Below are 16,590 nucleotides of genomic sequence, written 5' to 3'. Positions count from 1 at the left end.
ATGTACCACTGAATTCAACGCTATGATATTGTTGCGCACACCTGCTGTCCTCGATCCTACCCAAAAATCTGATTGGCTAAACAGTTGCCGCCCACTCCTCAGCGATTCTAAGCGACAACAAACAAAAATAGATTTGTTTTTTTTTTTCACTACAGAGAAAATTGCAGTGAATTAGATAAAGGTTTGTTTAAAAAGAGACAAAATATTCCTAACAGCGAAATGTTACGAAGCTGCTGTGAGGGAGAGCAAAAAAGGCAAAAGTGGAAGCACAAACACGCTCATTTCCTGTCATTATGTCATCAGGATGCTAATAGCTGCAGAGTAACTGGAGAGTGGGAGGATAAACAAAACAACATGATGGACACTTTATTAGGTACATCATCTATTGACAATAAAAAAAAAAATGCAGTTGTCTACATTGTGCAGCATGCAATGAAACGCAACATTGTCTATATTGATGATTGAAAATCATTCCAAGAGTTGCTTTCAGTAGCTAAATAAGGTAAGCACCAGGGTATTTTTTTTAATTATATTATATATATATATATATATATATATTATATATATATGTATTAAAAAAGGTTGAGTTTTTTTTCAGTTCGTTAGAAACATTTTAAATGCATCCAGTGTAAATATGAAGTTGTACAGAGAAAATCAATCACAAGGCTGCCCCCAGAATTTGAAGTTGCAGGTGTCACAAGTACCTTCCTTGCTGGCCTCCGTTACGTTGCCAGAATACGGCTGAAAATACGGCGTTTGGTCATTCTGGTCCAGGACTGCGACGGTCAACGGGACTCCCTCCTCGGCTTCGGTCCCGTCAAGATACCGAGCACTTCCTGTTAGCTGCAAAAACAAAATGACTACTGGGATAAATGTATGACTGCAGGTAACAGGGCTCCTAACTGCTAATGTTGCCATGCATTTTCATTTTATTCCCTCCATTTCTTTCATTTTCATCTATCTATCTATCTATCTATCTATCTATCTATCTATCTATCTATCTATCTATCTATCTATCTTGTTCAAACGGACAACAGAACTCTCGGGTAGCAAAGATAGCTTGCTGAGCAAAATCCTACTTAGTTTAAAAAATAAAAATAAAAAAAAAGAGCAAAGTGGCCTTTTTTGGTGTGTTAATTTAATTTTTTTTTATTTACCATTTTTTTATTTTACTATTTTTAAACATTTTCTGAATTCTTAAATCGTGTTATTTAAATTATTTAATTTATTGTATTTTTCTCCTATTAAATCAAATTTGTTTTTTACTGTTTAATCTTATAATTAGTAATGTCATATTTGAAAATCTTTTAAATATTTAAATCTATAATTTCTAAATTTCTAAATCTAAAAAGAGGGGTTGGCGGAGTGATGTCAGAGTGCTAAAGATTCTGGTGGACTTGAACAGGAAAAGGCCTGGGAAAAAAATGGAGGGAAAAACTGCGATGTTCAAGTATGCCGATCTTTGGGACACGAGAAATTAGATATGATTTAAGAAGGGGGGGGGGGGGGGGCGAAAAACTCCAGGCTACTTCCTGGTTGACTGCCCAAATATGCGCAGACTTGCTCCAGGACATTGTCAACCCTGCATACCCCACAACCCCTGTGAACGCCATAAAAACCAAGTGCAGTGTGAAAAGACCTTTATGGAATATCTCTCCATAAAAGTGTTGTGCTGTAATTCAACTCATCATAGACAAGTCGAATGAGTCGCTCGTGTTTAACGAGCCGAAAGAACCAGTGACACGCATCAATCTAGCCGCCTCATTTTTTTATTTTGCTATAGAAAACATCTTCAAATCAATCAAAAAGAGAAGCGCTGTTAAAAAAAACAAAAACAAAAACCTTCTCCTGACATATGAAAAACATACAATGATCCCACCCAGGTGCAATGCACATCCATAAGCATCCATACTGTACAGCACATCCATAGCCAAGTTTGCTCACCAGTCAGCAGAATATTTATCATCAACAGAAAGACCAAATCCTGAATGCCAAATACCCCACATGGACCAAAGTCTTGGGAAACACCTGTCCATCCATCAATCAACTAATTAATCCACTGTTTGAAACGTTAAGGTAAGCAGAGCTGCATTAAGATGCCCTTAATGCTGTTTACTATTGGCCCAATGACACATACTTGATTACTTGTTGACCAGAGGTGGCAAATTCAGGTCCAGAAAGTAAAAACTCTGCCACAGTTTGGCCTGCTAGGGAGCTAGCTAGCACTAGGGGCTAAAGCCAAACTGTGGCGGGGTTTTTACTTTCTGGACCTGGATTTGCCACCTCACAAATCTTGACACAGTGAGGATCAGATATTGTGTGTTTGGCGATACGTAAACTGCATCAGCCACATACATGGATCTGCACACAAATTGACAAAGGAAGTGCTGCTTCCCCCCAGGGAAAATAACCAAATCCATACTGGGGTGATTGTTTCAGCAAGATGGTGAAAAGTGTACTGCAATACTTTAACCTTGGAGTATTTTGGCAAAAACATGTGGCAGATGTGTTGTTAAGACATCTGCTAAGGGGAAACAAAACAAAAAGCTTCATTTAGGACACACCAAAGTGGCTCAGTGGTAGAGCGGTCCTCTCACAACCCAGAGGTTGTGGGTTCGGTTCCATGCCATTGTGACCATGTTGAAGTATCCTTGCGCAAGATGCGTCATCAGTAGGTGAATGTAAAGCGCTTTGAGGGCCTTGTAAGGTGGAAAAGCGCTACATGAATGAAGTACCATTTATCAAGTGTCACACTTAAGTCTAGAAAGTTCACAAAGCTGTTAAAAAGTCGGAGAAGCCAAAGCTTAGCTAATTATCCGGTTGGTTATGAGAGCTAGCGAAGAAACATGGAGGCCAAGCCAACGTATCCAACAAAGAGATACCCGCGCACTTAAACCGGCACGGGATCTCCATGAAGTGTCTGCTAGTGTCTCCACATTCTACTTGAGGGTGCAAGAGCGTAACGTGTACGTCGGCTCGGAGCCGTATAGCAGGAACGTGCAGCCGCATGTAGCCTTGCTCCGAGGCAGGGCTGCCGCAGGACATCCGCCACCAATAAGACCGGCACGGTGACAAAATAGTTGAGGAAACGCCTTGAGGAAAGTTGCTTTCAAGAGTCATTTGTCCCGTGTCACAGTTCGGTGAGCTTCTCTTCCTGGACCACCACCTTGCGGTATGTGGGGACTCGGCTCACGCCGGTGCTGGATGACGTCATGGTGGTGCTGTGAGCTCCGGGGATGTTGCTCATCTGGGGCAAGGCGAAATCTGGCAGTCGGACGCCGCCTTGTTCGATGGAGGTTTGGCTCGTCCTCACCACCTTCCCCACAGGGACCTTGCCCTCCATTACGGTCTGGGAGCTTGAGAGGGTCCCTGCGTTGATCAGGTTGCTAGCACCACTCAGGAGGGTTGGCGCTTTTCCCCTGGACAGCGTGGATTTTCCCTGAAGTGTCACACTTGGTAAGGTTCCTGCCTGCGTTCCGGTTACCAACATCACACCGGGCCCCTGGGCTTGTTTCCCGGACACCACCTTCTTTCCTTGGACTACCACGCCTTGTGTCTGTGACCCCGGGTTAACCAGAATCAGGCCAGGACCCTGGGCTTGTCCGCCGGATACCATCGTCTGTCCTTGGACGATCATGCCTTGTGTAGGTGACCCAGGGGTTCCGCTAACGAGCACCATGCCAGGGGCCTGGGCTTGTCCGCCAGACAACACCGTTTGTCCTTGCACCAGCATGCCTTGCGGAGCCGCCAGCATGCCTTGCGGAGCCGCCAACATCACGCCCTGGAGGTTGCTGGCTGGCGCCTCAGCCAGCAGCATGGTGTTCTGGACTTGCGGCTGGACCATGTATTGCATAGGCTGCAGCATCGGGGCGGCAGCGGCGAGGTAGACCGGCTGCTGCTGCTGGAGCAGGAACATCTGACCTTGGTTTTCCACCCCTTCGATCACCGCGGTCCTCCCTTGGTTGCGCGTGGTCGTGTTTTCCTTCACCACCCGAGTCACCGTCTGGTCTACTCTGGGGGCAGCTGGCGGTATCATGGGGGGTTCGGGCTTCGGTTGAATCACGACTTTTGGGGGCGGTGGAGTGACATCTGGTTGGATCTTCTTGCCGCCGCACAGCTCCGCCAGGGTCTTGAACTTGGGGCTGAGGTCGTTGTCGAGGAACTGCAGGTCATTGTCGTTCTCCAGGAGGCTGCAGCAGCCCACCGAGCCGGCCAAAGACCCTTGGCCCTCGTTGTCGTACACCAAGAGCGCGTCCTTCACTGCCAGGTCTTCTCCTCCATTGCTCAGTTTCTGTTGAAGGAGGACACGGTCATGTTTTGATTCAAGTGTATTGCAAATATCTACTAGTTTTAAATTGAATCATTGAATCAGTACTTTAATGTCTACCAGACTCTGTCTTTACTTCTACTTAAGTACAGAGTTTGAGTACTTTTGACACCTCTGATTGGGACATTTAAAGGGGCAAGCTTGACAAGTCTCACCTGAGCGTAGTACTGTGCAAGGATGTGTTGAGGCAGACCGATATCGTCATAAGCTGCCCCCGACTCTCTTTTGTAGATTCTTCGCTGGTTTCTCATTCCCAAAGCAGCATTTCGTTCCATATTGGAGAAGTCCTCCTGCAAGCCATATATGTTGCTGCTGTTCCCGTAAAGTTGCGCGTCTTGTGTTGGGACGTCCACAGCATCGACTTGCGTCGGCATGTTCAACAGCGGCACCTCCTGCGACCGTTCAAACGTTTGTCAGAACATTTCTTGCACAAGTAAAGATGACGACGTTTTCCAATACACACCGTGTTCTCTCCTTGGCCCTCGGTGCGGTAATTGATGAGGTGGGATTTGGTGTCAGAAGGCATATCGATAAAGTTTCCGGGTATACCTGCGGCTGCACCGCATTGGCAGAAGAACAGCAGTAAAGCGATGACTGCGGGAACAGAAAGTCGTTTTGTTTAGACGCCACCAAAACAGCCGGTTGGTATGGCAAGCATTTATTCTATATCCTACTAGCATGCTGAATTGTCTATGTTCTTGGTCGTGGTGGTAAATTTGCGAGAAGAAAAATCATAAATTTGTGGGTTTATAAAGTGACAGATTTGCAAGAGAAAAAAAACGGAGAAACTTACGAGAAATACTTTTAGCGTACAATTCGTATGCTTGTAATACTTTATGGTCGGGTTTTCAAATAAGGAGATAAAGCATTTAAATTAATTTGTTATAATGTATATTTATGTTTCCAGAATTAATATTTACATATTCATACATTTTGGTATTTTTTTTGTACAAGTAGCTAAGTTGAAGTGTCGAATCTGCCACTCTCATTCACTTGCATTTACCTAAAGTATGCTAGCTTGTGATTGGTTAGTGCTAGTCAGCTGATAGTGGATCAGGAAGTGTTGTCGCTCTAGCTGCCGTGTAGGCTGAGTAAAGTTTAAATTAAGAATAATTCCGTCCCCATTCTTGCTTTTTCATTTTATAAACAGTGATCCATTAACCACAAACAAATCATCACGTTAGATTATAGCTACGCTACATGTATTTGTCGTAAGTTTCGGAGTTTCTTTTCGTCGCAAATTTGCCGCTTTATAAAGTGGCAGTCGCAAATCTGCAAGTTTTTTTCTCTGAATATTACCCCCCCCCGAAAAATACATAAATGATACCTTGCCCTAATACGCCATCATACCTTAACCAGACCAAGACCAGTTTTTACTCACGTAGTAACAGCAGCAGGCCCAGTAGCAGCAGCCCAATGCCTGCAGGTCCCAACGAAGACTTCTTGCTGGGCTGACCTCTTCCGCCTCGGCTTCCGCAAATCACTCCGTCCTCGCAGGTGCATGCCTGCACCGTCACCTTCTGCGGTTCCGGACATGCCACCCCCTGCGCATCCTTCACCAGTAATTCCACCTCGTGGAGACCAGGCCAGATGGAATTTGGGACTCTCAGGATGGCTGCGGTATCTGCCCACACAGATTCAAATCCATGAGGTTCAGCCTGAAGATTTAAGTCCACCGAGATCCAAAACAGACCAGATGTTGTCTCCTCACCATTGAGATGCTCCACCTGCCATTTTCCCTTTGTGCCCTCCAGGATTTCAAAGGTGAACGGAGCTCCATTGGGGAAGTCATCTCCGTCGACGGCACTGACGACGACCGCATCGTCGGGAAGGCACAGAGTCTCGAGGGTGCTGGTCAGGGTGGGACAGTGGTCGTTGAAGTCTTCCACTTGGATGGCCACAGTCCCGGTGGCGGTACTTGATGGTACATCTGTTTGTGGGGAATAGACCAGCAAGATTCAGTGTCTTTTTCTGATAAGGAAGCTACGTTAACACCTTATGAAGAAAAATGGGGTCGAGAGATTTTGAGTTCCCTCCAGAGTAATGCATTGACTGTTTCCAAGGTGTCCCAGCTGTCTTTGACCCTGTCTACAAGACACGTTTCGCTTTGGGACTCAAAAGTAAACTGGAGTGAACTGACAAGAGGTTCAGGAGCAGATTGTGGTTTGTGTACCTTCAGAAATGCAGAGGACTTTGGCATAGTAGGTGCCGTTCACTAACAACGTGGACTCTCTGTCGGGCATCTTGTTCAGTCTGATATCAGCGGTCTTTGGGTCGATGGTGAGCCAGTTGTCAGGATCCGAACCTTTCACATACCTGCAACACAGTGCACACATTCAGCTATTTTTTGTGCAATGTATAAGAGAAAGTATGGTGTTCCACAGGGTTCAATTGTGGGGCCCCTGCTGTCTTCATTGCACCTGCTGCCTTTGGGTTCAGTCTTAAGATAACAGCAGTGGTTGTTTTGAAGTGCTCTTAAATATACAGTTGAACTGAGTGACTGCACAATTTGCAATGCCAAATTGAGCAATTCTAGTTAATCTGGGTGGGGGTTCCCGGAGAAGAGGGGGTCGTCATTTTATTTTTCAATAAAGAAGAGTTCTGGTGGGGTTCCAATATGGTTTAGAACCACTGATCTAATCCTAATCTAATCCTAATCTAATCCTAATCTAATCCTAATATAATCCTAATATAATCCTAATCCTAATCCTAATCCTAATCCTAATCCTAATCTAATCTAATCCTAATCTAATCTAATCTAATCTAATTTTCTCTACCAATCCTACCCACAAATTACTACACCATTTGTGACTTCTTGTGGGAGATACTGTAAAGAATATTTTTTGGACCAATGAAGTGAGACTGCATCAGGTGTAGCCACTCACCTGACGTTAGTGGCCGGTTTCCCCGTGTCGCCATCCAGCGCGGCGTAGCGAGTGATGATGCTGTCCATGTTGAATGTGGAGCTGCCTCCCTCCGACATGGTGATCGCTTTGACTTTGGGGTCAAAATGCGGACCCTCACGCTGGTTCTTGACTTTGATTTTGATGGGATAGGTTTTGTACGAGGTGCCTTTCCAAGTGACTCCTCCAGTTGTACTCGTCATGCCGGTGTTAAAACCTTGTAACCAACTTGTACTGGTACTGCTAGAGGTACCTCCTCCGCCTGCCCCGCCTCCGCCTGCCCCGCCTCCGCCTCCTCCGCCGCCTCCTCCACCTCCACCTCCTCCTCCACCACCACCACCACCACCTCCTCCTCCTCCTCCTCCTCCTCCTGCACCAAATCCTATGCTAGCTGTGGATGGGTCAGATGGATCAAAGGGCGGAGCCATGTTCAGTACAGCAATTCCCAGGTCCAGGTTCTTCACGTCCTCATAATCCACAGCCTGTAAGAAGACACATGCGCTTTAATGGACTGTGTAATGGTAAAATTCAAAACATTATTTACTCGTACAGTAAATCGACGCCTATTTATGGATTTCTTTGGGGGCCCAATCTTCAATATTTGCTGCTTTTGTTTCTCAGGCAGAAGTCGAGTCTAATATAAAACTATTGCTAGAACTTGCACAGTGTTTCAAACAAGGGTTATGATTAGATTTGGAGTTTTTTAGTGTGGGTTAGTGTTTCCAAAAGATGGATGCTGATTACAAATCATCCTTCACAAGCTTTACAATGCTCAGTGACTCAACCTTACTTGACATTTCGTACCTTATCGAGCATGAGGACGCCCTCGTTGGTCGCCGAGTCAGTGATCATGCTGAAGTAGCCGGCCTCGTTGCCTTTGACGATCTTGAAGACACTTTGCCAGTTGTCGGTCCCATGCAGATCCAGATCTTGAGCTTTGATCCGCATCACCTCCACGCCTTGCGTGTTCTCCTCGATGCTGCCCTCGTACTGCCGGGAGACCGCAACGGGACATTTGATACCGTTCCTACCAAACACCTCACCGAAATCGAGGCATTGCGATTGCACGTGACCTACCAGGCTCTTTTCCAGGGTGGGTTGGTTGTCGTTGACGTCGAGCAGTTTCACCACGACGGTGCTGGTGGCGCTGTTCCCGCCTGGTGCACCGTTCAGGTCCTGACCCTTCACCGTAAGCGTGTACTGCTCCGATTCCTGAAAGGTCATTTGGCGGCAGGGCAAAAACACAAGAGCTCAAGTTCAAGTAGGGTTTTTCCAAGTCTGGGTTTGCAAATTAAGATTTGAAGGCATGGTTCGGGTTTCTGACATGGGTAAAGAGTATCAAATTAGAATTTCAAGCAAGTTAGGGTTTCAAATGGGGATGTTGAGCCTAAGTCTGTGTCTAGTAAAGATTTATGAGTGAGGGTTTTAAGTTAGCATGACAACAGTGTTAGTAGTTAAGCCAGCTTTTACATTTAGGTTAGGGTACAAATTTAGGTTTAAAGTCATGGTTAGAGTTTTAAACAACAGTAAAGGCATCAAATTCGGGTTTCAACTAGCCTGGGTGGGAAAGGTTTCAAGGGTTAGGGTTTCAAATGTGAATTTAAGATTTAAATTCTTTTTGAGGGTTTCAAATCAGGGTTTTAAAACTGTGTTAGTGGTTCAAGTTTCAAATGAGCATTTCAAGGCAAAGTTAGGGTTTCTTAGTGGTGCTCCGATTGATCGGCCGCTGATCGTGGTCAACCACCGATCGTGATTGGCCAATTTCCATGGAAAAGTACGTGATTAGCATGTCAATCAATGCCTTTAACTGCCGATCAAAAAAAAGATCATCTGCATCTCATGTTTTTGTATAATAAAGGGATGGAAATTTGGATAGAATGTTTTTTTAATTAAATTTATCAAGTAATTGAAAAAAAAAAGACAAATTGTTTTGTTGTAGAATTGATGTACGTATTGATGTGAAATGTGCAGATAATCCTTATGATCCGTAATGTTCAGCCGATTTCACTCATGGATGATCATTATCGGAACCGGCATCTTAACTCATTTGCTCCCAAAAACGTATAAATACATTCTATTAATATCACCATGCTTCCAAAGACGTATTTATATGTTTATTTTTTAATGTTTTTTTTTTTTTTATGATAGAGCATACAGAAGGCTTTGATGCAGCCTCTGAACTGAAAAGAATGATTGAAGCAATGGTAGTTATTACAAAAACAGCCAGCGTGTGGCAGAAAAGTATAAGAGATCAACCAGGGCCATGTTGCAAAAAGTTATTTTCCCACTGTTTTAAACAGATTTGTGAATATTGATGAAACTTAGCTGATTGCTGCAAAACGGAAACAGATTTTCCTGATGAAAGAAGAGATTCTAATCTAATTTCTTTTGGCAGGTTCCACGTTTTTATAGCGATAGAACACAATATTCTGTGGGCCTTGCAAAATCAGTCAAAATCCAGTAAAACAGCCGGGAGTGAAGGGGGTTGCTTCAGTGAAAATGGCTGGGAGGGAGTAAGTTAACGAAACCCTGATCAGAATGCCCCTAGTTTCTAGTCTGGTTAAGAGTTTCAAGGGTTAGGGTTTGAAGGCATGTCCACACCGTACCTCTCTGTCCAGGTCAATCCGTTTGACGTAGACGCTGCCGTCGCTGTCCATGTAGAACATGTCGTTGGACGGCTCCTGTTTGACGATGCTGTACGCGATCTGGGAGTTGGGATTTCCCGGCTCGTCGGCGTCCGTCGCGCTGATTTTAGTCACGTACGTCCCTGCAACAAAAAGAAGGCGACCAATCAGACACACGCCACGGCGGAGCACAAACCCGCCCAGGCGACCCTTCCGCTCACCTACGCCGCTGCGCTCGTTGACCGAGCAGGCCGGGATGACGTCAAAGACGGGAGGGTTGTCGTTCTCGTCCACCACCCTGAAGCGGACGTTGATGTTTGTCTCCGCCGGTCTGCCATCTAAGTAGGTGGCCACGCCCGACAGCTGCAAGCACGCCGACCGGTCACGTCACACTTAGTTATCGAGACTCCAGCCAGTGGTTGTTAATGCCAACCTTGGCTCTCAAATGAGATTTTTCACCTTGAGTTTCAAATTAGGCATTCAATCTGGGGTTAGGGTTTCAAATTTAGGTTTCAGGCCTGGTTTGGGTTTCAAATTAGGGTTTAAGACTTCAAATTAAAGTTAAATTAGGATTGGGAAGGTTGGGATTTTAGATTTGGGTTTAAGGCTTTGATTAAGGTTTTAAACCAGAACCTAACCTTTGTTTAAAGCCATTGTTAAAATTTTCAAGCAACGTGGTGGGTTAAATTAGGGGTTCCAGCCTGGTGTGGAGATTCAAATAGTTTGAAACCTTGTCAGGGCTTTAAAACTGGAGTAGGGTTTCAAAGTAGAGTTTCAAGTCTGGTCTAGGGTTTCAAACGTTCGAGCATTTCAAATTAGCCTTTCAAATCTGATTACATTTCAAACCAGGCTTGAAGTTTCAATTTAGAATTTGAAGCCTAATTTGGATATGGTTGTTGTTATTAGATTGTTCCTCCCCATCCTGTCAAACAAGGACTCTGATTGGCCCATAAACCAAGGACGCTGATTGGCCCTTGTCAACTCACATTGTACATGCCGAATTCCTCCCTGTCGAGCTTTTTGGTGAGCCTAATTTGGCCCGAATTGGGGTCCACCACGAAGACATGGAAGGGGTACTGGTTGGCACCCACGCCCTCCAGGGAGTACCTTATGTTCCCTTTCCGGTCATCAGAGTCCGAGTGAATCTGAAACGTACAGTGCAGATAGATTAATACAAGCACTCACGTTTCCGCCTGTGCACAAATTGACCACACGAGGGCGCCAAAGCACATGCCTAACAATGCCTGCTACTGTTCTGTAGCATTCTGTACTCACTTTAGCCACAACTTCATTGATGAATTCTTCCGAGTTTTCCTTGAGAGGTTTTGGAGGCGGGATCCAGTGCCTTTTTTGTCTGGATAGGACTTGACCACCCTCCACCGGGGCAACCGTCTGGAGCTGGCAAAAGGATTCACATTCATGAATGCGTGTGTATTTATTGGCCTGATATAACACTGCTGACTATTCTTGCTTGCTACCTTTTGTTTACATTCACAACTGCATTTATAGTATGGTATAGGACAAACCTCAGCGGTCCATGAAGTCAGAGTAAAATGTCAAATATCGGTGCTTTTATTTAAATGCTGCACTTTTCACGTGTGCACGTGCGGATGCAAGGTAGCGAGCAAGAGGTACGTAAACTTGTGGCTCCCTGTATGGTATATCTTTTTTTTTTTTTACTCTGTGGAGCAGTTTTGTGAATCAATGGCTTCATTTGAAGAGCAACTTTCTAACTTTGAGGAGCATTTTTTTCCAGGTTAATCCAAGGACAATGAAAGGATTTTATTTAAAAAAAAAAACGTGATAACATATTGAACAATTGATTTTTTTCTATAATTAATAGTTATTGTTTCTTGAATTCACATTGTGTAAAGCAGCAAACGTGATTTTGTTGTTTAGAAGTAAAGCTAAATTGACTTTAAAAAAAGAAGCTCTGCTTTAATGTTATTTTATAAAAAATAAAATCAATTAAAAATACTTATTTGATTTATCTGTAGCTACAAAATAATTTAAAGTACAAAAAAAACTAAATTGGTTTCAGTTTCTTTTTAAAATAATTATTCTTTTAATTTTTTTCCTGCTAAACTAATGTAAACAGTGATTCTCTCAACTATTATATATAAGACTTGTGGAAAAGTGTTGCTGCTTTATACAGTATCGCGCTTCCGACTTTTTCTGTCGCATGTGTCATATTTATGGACGCATATACAGCTGCTTCATGTAATGCTGCTGACTCTTGTTCCCAGTATCTCGCAACATGCTTGAGGTTTTTGTATAGACCGTGTTGCCCTTCTTCCCACAGTGGTGTCAGCCTGAGGCACTTGACTGACATCGGCGGGCGCTGGTTTGGCGGCTGAATGTGGACAAACCTGTCGGGCCTGCAACTGAAAGTTGAGGCGGTGGCAAGGTGACAGTAAATCATGCGGACTTAACGTGAACACGTGGCCTGGCCCTGCTCTCGTCAACAGTCAGCAAAATTTATAATAAGCCAACAACAGTCATAAAAACGTCATGGTAATAATTAGAATCACATTAATCACACCACAATGGTCCTATTTTTTCTGCATTCACACTGAAATGTGATGTTCAATCATGGTCATGACATAATGTTCCTAAATGCTAATGTAGCCACAGCCTTTAGCATTCCAACTAGCCCAAACATTCACACACCCTAGCATCAAAACACCGACCTTGACCTCGACCTACTAGACTGCCACCGAACCCTAACATCCCAAAACTCTAATCCTAGCATGCTAACATCATGCTAACATGCTAAGCCAAACATCTGGGTGTCATCCTTATTATTCTAACCCTAACAACCCAATACTCTAATCTCTAAACATGCTAGCATTATAAATATATATAGCACAAGGACATGCTGCTGTTGAATTATTTTATAGAATTGTTATATTGAAAGCGTCTTGACTGCTCGCTGTCGCGACCCAAAACCTCGAACATGCTAATATCTTCATGCCCAAAAATCCTGAACCCAAACTCTAACAACCTATTCGTAACATCCTAACATCCAAACACCCTAAGTATAACTCTAAGACCCTAAAACAAACCCTAACATCCTAAAACTGTATCCCTGACCCTTTAACATCCTAACATGGCAACACATACAGCCCTAACACCCTATCCTAAAATTCCAACCCTAATCCTAAATTCTCACCCTAACCCCCAAGTTCACAGTGACTATATCGCTCCTCATGCCTCCTAACAGACACATGAACGCAGAGAGGAGCTGCCGACACACCCTAGCTCCCCGCCTAGCTGTCAACTTGCCTGTCTGCCCGTCTAACCTGCCACGCCCGCAGACTGAACTCCATGCTGGGGCATGCGAGCAACGATGACACAAAACTCACACAAGCGGGCGTGGCGCCGCATCCTTTGACTGCCAAAAGTCATCAAGTCGGCACACGCACTTGGTAAAGAATGTACAGAATAGGCGTGAAAGAAACCTTCCCGCAGGGAATTGCTACTCGTAGCATCAGAAGAGCATTAGCATTAGCCAGCAAGATCACGTTAACTACTTTTAGAGGCCCTAACCTAGATATAAAGTAGCCCAACAGTAGCCTACTGCTAAACTATTTTGAAAGGCTAAATGCTAACCGTAACATAAGCTATTCATAAGGTCGAACTCTTAGCTTAACTCTGACAAATACAAGGCCCAAACCCTAGCCCTAAACTAGCCATTCTGAACAACACAAATGCTAACCCTAAGATATTATATGAGGCCCTAAACCTAATCTTCCTTCGAACCACCTAGCGCTAGCATAATGAAGAACGGTGAGCTAAGCTAAGGTATCCGTTCTCCGGTTACGTGTGGCGTGAATAAAGCAATTTCCTGTTCAGTGTGTCGACAAATCTCACAATCAAACAAACACGAACTGCTAAATATTGTTTTATGTTCAAATGTAGCGTCAATTCAAGTGTTAAGCATTTCCGCAGGTAAGTCTGAAATAGCCGAAAGATGGTGTCCCGTGGCCTGGTTATCATCCGATATCAATATGTTAGCATGTGAGTATCGCTACGTTAGCATCCAATTCAATACAGTATCAATATGTTATTGTCCGATATTCACATCCTCGTTGCCCGACGTCCAACATTGTGGACTTGATGTTGACTGTGCAACGTGACGTGCTTATCTAAACGACCCGCACAAATATGTTTTCCCGGGTCATGCTTTTAATGAGCGCAGTCAAACATTTTGGTTTTATATGACAAGCGCAGACGACCTTGGAAAATGAACACGGTGTGTTGAGCAGATGATTGGCTGACGCAGACGGACAACTTGCCAAATGTTTTATCGTAAAGTATACGGAATTATGCACTTGGAAATATCGGGTGCTTTTGTGTGAATGAATGAAATTAAATAAATTGTTTGAAAGTCATTTGATGGCATTTAACATATTTTTTATGAGCAACAGGCATTTTCACAAAAACTTTATCTACGTAACCTACTTTTTGTCATTTTACTATATTTGAACCAATTTTACACTATTTAATCTATTTTGACCACCATTTTTATACCAGTTACCACGATGTCACCAACATTTAACCAACATTTATACCATTTTGGTGCATTTTGACCAGCATTTAACATCATTTCAATTCATTTACTTACTTCATTGTGACCAACATTTTACTCAATTTGTTAAATATTAACTCGTATTTTACACCACTTATGGCATTTTGACCAGCATTTTCCAATGTTTACAACATTTAGAGCACTATTTTACTGCCACTTGACATTTTACGCAATTTACACCATTTTACACCATTGAACAGATCTTGACCAATCGTTTTTCACATTTATTATACAATCTTACCAACATTCACCCACCATTTGACACAATTTTCACCAGCATCCAATGCCATTTCCTTCATTTTTTTTTTTTAACAAATTTTTACATTTACAGCATTTAACTCATTCACTGCCATTGACGGCTATAGACATCAAAAATTCATTTAAACTATTTCTATTAGTTTAACATTTTTTTCCACTTTTGCTAACAAGAGTATGAAAACCTAGAATTTTTTTTTTGTAAATTTAGAACTGATATAAAATTTGTGATTAATCGTTAGTTAACTAGTGAAGTCATGTGATAATTACAATTAAAAATTTTAATCGCCTGACGGGCCTAATAAAAAAAAAATAAAAAAAAATAAGGGGCGTTTAATCGTAATTAATCACATGATAATTTTATATGTGTTATAAATGTACAATAAAAAAAATTCTAGGTTTTGATAAAAAATGAAATGAAAAAAATGTTAAACTAATAGAAATAGTCCGCATGGATTTTTGACGTCTATAGTCGTCAATGGCATTGAATGAGTTAAATGCTGTAAATGTAAAAATTTGTTTGTTTTTATAAAAATGAAGGAAATGGCATTGGATGTGAATGATTTAATCAATTTTCTTTCAATTCTACCTGCGTTGTACTCCATTTCAACCCACATTTGACACAATTTACCACTTTTACCTACAGTACATTTTGACCGACATTTTGCAGCATTTCCACAATCTTATGAACCCTCAACTTGCACCTGACTGCCTTTAGCGTTACTTTCAACTTGCACCTGCATTGCTATGACAACCACCTATTAAGAATCAACACATTAAAGTGTCAAATAAACACACCCAAACTAACGTTTACAATTATTGACATTCTACAAGGTATGGAAAAGTAACACATATGCCCGAGAGGTCTAAGTTTCACATTCCAAAATTCCACACAGGTTTCCTGCGACGGTGAACAACCGTAAAAATGTCAAAGTTCGTACTTACAGCCAACAACAGCGACACAAACTTGATAATCATGACTGCTGTCCGCATCCATGAAACGAGGCCCGCGTCGCTTCCTGATAATGTGAAACCAACCGGTCAGGGAGGAGGCTTATTTATCAAGGGGAGGAGTACTTTATTCTCACCGCACACTCAAACACACACCTAGCAGGCTGTGACAGGTTCGTGTGTGTGCGAGTTTCTGTCTGTGTGCGTGTCACATGTGAACACGTCAGTCCCCGTCGAGGCCTCGCCGTTCTATCGGCTCCTCATTATTGAACTCATGAACGTGACTTTTAACGGCGATGTTTTGCTTTTTATGAGATTCCATTTTGTTCCCTTGTTCGCGGCACGATGATTACGATAGACAATGTGTAGTTATTAGCCACTTACTGCGTGTGTTTTATATGTGCCTGTAGGGACGGAAAAAAATGTGGTGGCAATAAATGCGAACTTTACCGTTTTGCAAATGTGATTCGATATTTTTACGCAAGTCAAGACAAAGTATTCTAGCATCCTATTTAACTTGATTTACTACATTTCACACCATTTATAACACATTTTGATCCGATACATTTACACCATTTAACAGTTTCTCCATTTTAACTCTCCATTTGACACCGTTGACAGTATTTTGACCAACATTTCACACCATTCATGACATTTGACCTACATTTTACACCCTTAAGCCCATTTTGAAAAACATTTACTACATTTTGACCACACATTTTACAACATTAACTGCTTTTCACCTCCGTTGTCTCTAGTTACGACAGTTTGATCTCCTTTCCTTACATATTTACCAACATTTTTAGTCACTTTAATAAATTTTAACTTCATTTGGACTAATACTTTATCAACATTTTTTTTTAACATTTACTGCATTTTGACCCAACATTTCTGTCTACATGTCAGCGTTTTACTCCTTTTACAGCATTTTAACTACAT

The 16,590-nt window shown here is 42.7% G+C and overlaps 1 protein-coding gene across 1 annotated transcript; it reads right to left on the bottom strand.

Annotated features, from left to right (window-relative positions):
* Positions 1 to 1,753: 1,753 nt before the first annotated feature.
* On the bottom strand, positions 1,754 to 15,769 carry LOC144062586 (desmoglein-2.1-like). Its single transcript, XM_077584108.1, has 14 exons — positions 15,646 to 15,769; positions 11,130 to 11,252; positions 10,841 to 10,999; positions 10,076 to 10,217; positions 9,837 to 9,997; positions 8,308 to 8,442; positions 8,035 to 8,220; positions 7,213 to 7,712; positions 6,501 to 6,643; positions 6,039 to 6,257; positions 5,709 to 5,951; positions 4,791 to 4,921; positions 4,483 to 4,719; positions 1,754 to 4,291 (listed from the first exon to the last, which is right to left on the bottom strand). Exons 1-14 carry the CDS (start codon positions 15,691 to 15,693, stop codon positions 3,131 to 3,133), a joined length of 3,588 nt encoding a protein of 1,195 aa, XP_077440234.1. The 5' UTR covers positions 15,694 to 15,769; the 3' UTR covers positions 1,754 to 3,130.
* Between the last annotated feature and the right edge of the window lie 821 nt (positions 15,770 to 16,590).

The sequence above is a fragment of the Vanacampus margaritifer genome, chromosome 13, assembly GCF_051991255.1.
Source record: "Vanacampus margaritifer isolate UIUO_Vmar chromosome 13, RoL_Vmar_1.0, whole genome shotgun sequence".
NCBI lineage: Eukaryota > Metazoa > Chordata > Actinopteri > Syngnathiformes > Syngnathidae > Vanacampus > Vanacampus margaritifer.
This window is presented reverse-complemented; position numbering and strand designations above follow the sequence as displayed.